Source organism: Vicugna pacos, chromosome 3 (assembly GCF_048564905.1).
Source record: "Vicugna pacos chromosome 3, VicPac4, whole genome shotgun sequence".
In the NCBI taxonomy this organism is placed as follows: domain Eukaryota; kingdom Metazoa; phylum Chordata; class Mammalia; order Artiodactyla; family Camelidae; genus Vicugna; species Vicugna pacos.
This window is the reverse complement of record NC_132989.1, coordinates 68,083,652-68,089,651: the sequence shown is the minus strand read 5'-3', so window position 1 is coordinate 68,089,651 and position 6,000 is coordinate 68,083,652. Positions and strand designations below refer to the sequence as shown.

Genomic DNA, 6,000 nt, shown 5'->3' with positions numbered 1-6,000 from the left:
ATCAGGTCTGTGAACTCACCTAGTACTTATTTCTCTCATCCCCAAATATGTAATTGGGATTGACATGTGGCAGTTGGAGTAAGCCACATGTTTGTCCTGTTGATGAGAGCTATGATAGTAGAAAGTCAAATGGAAGTCTCTGAAACTTCCCATCTTGCACCAAGATAGTGAAACAAAAACAGTATAACCCTGGAGAGGGATAGCAGAGATGAGAGCTACTCTTAAAATTGTAGGCATGGTGGTCCCTAGAATATCTCTGTTTATTTGATGGTCTAGTCCTTGCAGAAACCAGATGGATTCTAAAGCCTCTTGCTAGGTCAACCAAGAAATAGCCCTGATCACAGCTGCCCAGCCAGATTTAGTTTCTTTGCTAGAGCAGATAACATGGTCTCTGATTCGCAATATGCAGCCATTGATTTGGCGAATGTGAAAACTATCCCAGTCAGGAAAGAAGATCAGAAACACTTTGCTCCAGCGCTATGTTAGCTCTCCCTCTCTTTGTCATAATTTAGCCTGAAGACATCTGGACTGCCTAGACATATTGCAGAATATCATATTGATTTGTTACATTGATGATCTGGCAGGAGGAGTAAGAGGGTATTGGCCTGCTGGAGACCTTGGGAAGACACATGCACTCCAGAGGAGGGGAGACAAACTACAAAATTTCAGGTACTTGCCAACTTAGTAAAGTTTCTGCACATCCCATGGTCAGGTGCAAGCCAGGACATTCCCTTCAAAGTGAAGGACAGATTGCTGCCCATGCAGCCACCACTACAATGAGGAAATACAGTGACTGTTAAGCCTCCTTGGGCTTTGGAGGCAACACATTCAACACCTAGGAAAACTGCTGCAGCTCATATATCAGGGGATATGGAAGGTTCCAGCTTTAAGTAGGGCTCAGAATAGAGACTGTCTCTGCTGCAGAAGGTCCTCACTGCAGAGCAAGCAGCCCTGCTGCTTAGAACAGAAATCCCGGCACACCCTGTGGTATTTGAGATGTTAGTAGTAAAAGATAAGGTGTGGTGTTCACCGCAAGTCCCAGTGGAAGAATCACAACCCACGCTCCTGGGGTTATGGAACAAGGTCACAATGTCGCTTTCTGTAGCTTTACTTATTCCCAGGGAATAATTTATACAGTCAGAGATTTCACTTGACAATCAGATATAGACCTAAAGAAAGAATTGTAAAGTACTACAGTAACCTACCATGGGAATTTTGGTTTGTTTCTTTACGTATCTAGGATAACAATTACTAAGAGGAAATGAGAAACATTGAAACAATCCTTTTGACAAAACACCATTGCCAGGGTATTGGGGGAACATACTTAACACCTATGTGGCCACAAACCAATTTTCTCTAGCACTCTCGTGATAAGACATACTTTTATATATGTGGATAAATACTGCAATTTTAATATACATGTAAATTAAAATATATCCCATTAACATATTCTTTTTGCATTCATTCTTTTTCTTCTTTTCTTGTTTTTGTTTTTGTTTTTACATTCATTCCTAGTATTTATACTTATCTATAACATATTAGAAGAATAGAGCTGGTAATTACCTCATCACTTTTTTATCAGGAAAATTTTTAGCAGTAACTTTTCAGCAGAAAAGAGAGGAAATTTTTCTATAGTGTGCTATTGTTTGCTTAACTAGTGATACAGGTTTGTAATAGGTTTTCTTTCTTCCTGTCTTTCACGAGGTATATCTCTGATTTGCATTTGAGAATTTCCACAAGTTCAGTTACTAGCTTTGAAAATTTGTAGTTCACATAAAGAACTGTAAGAAGGTTTAAAAACCGTTTCCCTTTTTGCTCATTCTGCCCTGCTGAAAGTCGAAAGTGCCCCCTTCCCTCCTCGCCTTTTTTTTGGGGTGGGGGTGGTCAAAGCAGATCTATAAGGTCTAAAACGTCGGCTGAGCTACAGGGTTAAAACTTTAGGCTGTTTATTTAGATGTCGAAACAGTACTGAACTAAGTGTGGTAACAACGCAAGGTTAAGCCAAACGGCTTCGCATATATTTCAGAAACATGGATGAAAGTAACAATTCCCATGTTACTTTATTGAGAATGCAGAATACCTGCAATATGAATTGAACACTAGCAGGAAAGAGAATGCAATAATATAAATTGGATTATAAGATCCACTAGGCAATTTTAAGAATGTGTTTCATCATAGCTCAGTATGAATAGCAGAATTCTTCAGATTTACATGGTTTTTTTTTTTGTATGTGCGTTCTGGGAACTCTGATAATTGAATACAATTTCAAAGGGCTCTAAGAAAAAAAAATAGTGCTCAAGCCAGTGACCTCAAAACTAGATTCACAGCACAGTACACAATAATGCAAAAGAACGCTGATGAACAGAAATGTAAGCATTCATATTATTAGGACGTGACTGAATTTTCACTTAATTTTATTTTGTTTTGGAGTTATACTCCAAAACAGACACTTCATTTCATATCTTAAAATTGTATCACAAGGGTGTTAGGAGAGAATTCAACAGCCTTGGGGGGGGGTCTCAATAAAATACAGCACATAGATCGCATAACGTTATCCCATCGGGTGAATGGAGGAAAATTTACGCTTGAGGGTCCCTTTGAATAAATGGACTTGAAAACTTCTCAGTTCCTCCGTTTCTATGCCTCCTCTCCTGGGTTCGGAAGCCACCTGTGCCGCAGGGAACACCTGCCACTTTTACCGCCGGCGAATCGCCTGCTGCAGCTCGCAGGAGGAGGAGGCTTCGCGGAAGGAAGAAGAGTCGGGCTCGCAGCAACCAGCGGGCGGGAGCGGGGGACGCTGAGGGGCGGGGCCGACGCGCGCGGGCGGGGTGTGCGCGCCGCCGCCGTCGCGTCACCAGCGTGCGGCACGTGCCCGTGTTTACGTCCCTCGTGGAGCCGCCGACGTCAGCAGCCGAATGGCAACATTGTGGCGATACTGAGGCGCAGAGTTTAGGAGTCGCATCCCTCCGTCAGGCCGGCTCCAGGCGGTCGGGAAGAGGAGGAGGAGGAGGAGGGGCGGGGAAATCAGCCCGGGCGAGCCGCGGAGAAGCACACGCCCGCCCCGACCACCTACCCGACCTCACGGAACCCGCACCTCATCTCCGGAGCGCCGCAGACGCAGCACCGCGGCCTCGCTCAGGGGGCGGCCGGGGCGGGCACCAGGCGCTGCCGCAGCGCGGGGCTTGTAAACAGATCCCGCCACACGTGACCATGTGAACTACCTGCTCCTGGGACGCGTATTGTCTTTCCGCGAGCCGCGCCACAAAGGAGCGCAGCGGGTCCGAGCGCGGAGAGGCGGGCGAGCGAGCGGGGAGAGCCAGCTGGCGTGCAAAGATGGCTGAAGGCGTCTGGCGACGGTGAGCGGGGGGCGCGGCGCAGCCAGCCGGTGAGTTTTCTGGCGGGCAGGGCCGGCGGCGCCTTCCGCGCGGCCTGGCGCCGGAGCCACCATGTCGTTCGCGCTCGAGGAGACGCTCGAGTCGGACTGGGTGGCCGTGCGGCCGCATGTATTCGACGAGCGCGAGAAGCACAAGTTTGTCTTTATCGTCGCCTGGAACGAGATTGAGGGCAAGTTTGCCATAACCTGCCACAACCGGACGGCCCAGAGGCAGAGGAGCGGCACCCGGGAGCAGGCGGGGGCGCGAGGGGGCGCCGAGGCTGGCGCACCCACGTCCGACGGGACCCGCAGGCCGGGCAGCCCGGCGGGCAGGGGTCGGCCCGAGGCCACTGCCTCGGCTACTCCGAGCAGGAGCCCTGGGCCCCGGAGGCGCCCGGCCTGGGCGGAGGGCGGCTCTCCTCGGACCTCGTGCAGCCTTCGAGGGGACCCCCTGCCGCGGAGTTTGGCCGGAAAAGAGGCGGAGAGCCCTCTCCGGAGCCCAGTGCGGGCCAAGTCCAGCCCGGTCCGGAGTGCATCTGGAGGCAGAGATGTGACGGGTGCCGCCGCTGCGGCAGCCCCAACAGCGCCCAAGGAGGCCCAGGTGTCGTCGGTAAGGGTGATCAGCGCCTGCGGGACGGTCGCCGAGGAGATCGAGGTGCTGGAAATGGTGAGGGAGGACGAGGCGGACCCGGCGTCGCTGGGGCTCTCGGACGCGGAGCAACCGCCGCCCGCCGCTGAGCTGGAGTCCCCGGCCGAGGAGTGCAGCTGGGCCGGGCTCTTTTCCTTCCAGGATCTGCGCGCGGTGCACCAGCAGCTGTGCTCGGTGAACTCGCAGCTGGAGCCATGCCTGCCGGTATTCCCAGAGGAGCCCTCGGGCATGTGGACAGTGTTGTTCGGGGGCGCACCAGAGATGACCGAGCAGGAGATCGACACTCTGTGTTATCAGCTCCAGGTCTACCTGGGCCACGGCCTGGACACCTGCGGCTGGAAGATCCTCTCCCAGGTACTCTTCACCGAGACCGACGACCCGGAGGAGTACTACGAAAGCCTTAGCGAGCTGCGGCAGAAGGGCTATGAAGAAGTGCTTCAGCGGGCCAGGAAGCGCATCCAGGAGGTAAGGACCTAGTCTGGGCTCCAGTCATCGCTTTAGGTTACTCAACTGCCAAAGGCTGGAGCCTCGGTCTAGGCTGCGCGCTTTTGGGGCACTTGTTTTTCTAGACAAGAGAAAAGTAAGACGATGGGTTCCTGACCTGTCTCCCCTTTCATTCCTCTTTGGTAGGAAAACCGTGGCTTTCCTTAATCTGCCCTCTGAAGGAACTTTGATAAGTCTTTAGATTTCGGCACCCCACTTATCACATAGATTCTATACAGTGTAGTGCTTTGTTTACTACTAAGTACTGATAAGATTAAAGCCACTTAGCAGAAAGATATCCTGTAAATAAATAAAAACTGAGTGAGCTTTCTCGTTACCCCTCCTAAAGCTCTTTCTAGCGATAATTGCCCAGATTATTAACCGTACTTTCTTGATGTCATGTTCATTTATTCAGAATGGTTTGTCTTAGGGAGGAAAGTTGGTCAGTTTTTTAACTCCTTATGTAATTTGGCAACTTAGGCAAATTTTAAAATCATTTTTCTGCAGATTAGTGACCTGTCCAAAGAAAAAAGTCCCTCCTGGCAATTGGATGCAAATAGACTGAAAGGTTTTATACACAGTTTAGGAATACCTTAAGTCTTTAAGGAGGGCTCATGTTCAACTCCTGTTTTAGGGAGAAAAAAGGCCCTGGTTAGGAATGTTCATTATACTTTGTACTTTAGAGGTAAAAGCAGTGCAAAAGCTTTTTCAAAGGAATCCTTAAAATTACAGGAAACATCGGGAAAAGGTCTGAATGATTATACATAGGGAGCCCTACGTGTGTATAATTTGAGGTCCATGCCTATTGAACAGCTTCTGCGGAAAGAACTACTAAAAAGCATTTTAAAATATACTTAGTTTCCCCTAATGGGACACTAACAGATAACTTTCTCAAAGCAATTTATAATCTTTAGTATTAGTACTGAGGTTGGAGTTGGTGGGAAATGCCCCTTTTTATGGTGTTTGTATTCCTGACATTGTGTTATGATCTGTCAACCTTGCCTATGTTTATGTAATACTTGAATCCTACTATTAATGCTAAGAAGCTGGAACCTCCTGGTTGCTTCTTGGAATATTACATATTTTTCTTTGTGAGACGTCAGGATTTAGGAAATAATTCTTGTTCACTTATCCCACTGTGCTCTCTTACAACTTAACTGATTCCAGGTTTTCACTCCTTCCTATTAGTTTACTTTATGCTAACTAAACATCATCCATCATAATGTGATCCTAGAGTTCCTGGGGTCTGTTTTTATTTCCCTTTTCATCATTTCACTTCTGGAGTCTGTGTTCTACCTTAAATCCTTTTGGGAAGGAAGTGACAAATCTTAAATGGTCACATTCTCTTTAGAGTTTTGTTAATAGCGACCTGCATGTTTTTTAAACTGAAAAGACAAAGTTTGTACTTCTTTCTCTTCATTTTACAGATATGTATTATCCCCTTTCTTTTTCTTTTATTCACGTTATGTTTTTTAGTCCCTAAATGATATAGGCA

General features: G+C 48.0%; 1 protein-coding gene across 3 annotated transcripts in view; it reads left to right on the top strand.

The window, feature by feature from the left end:
• Positions 1 to 2,924: 2,924 nt before the first annotated feature.
• The window catches only part of JMY (junction mediating and regulatory protein, p53 cofactor), a 61,843-nt gene continuing 58,767 nt past the window's right edge, over positions 2,925 to 6,000 (top strand). For all 3 annotated transcript variants that reach the window (XM_072958458.1, XM_015244810.3, XM_072958457.1), the window contains exon 1: positions 2,925 to 4,487. In XM_072958458.1, coding sequence (XP_072814559.1) covers positions 3,447 to 4,487 — 1,041 coding nt within the window. In that variant the 5' untranslated portion in view covers positions 2,925 to 3,446. The remainder of the gene's footprint in view (positions 4,488 to 6,000) is intronic.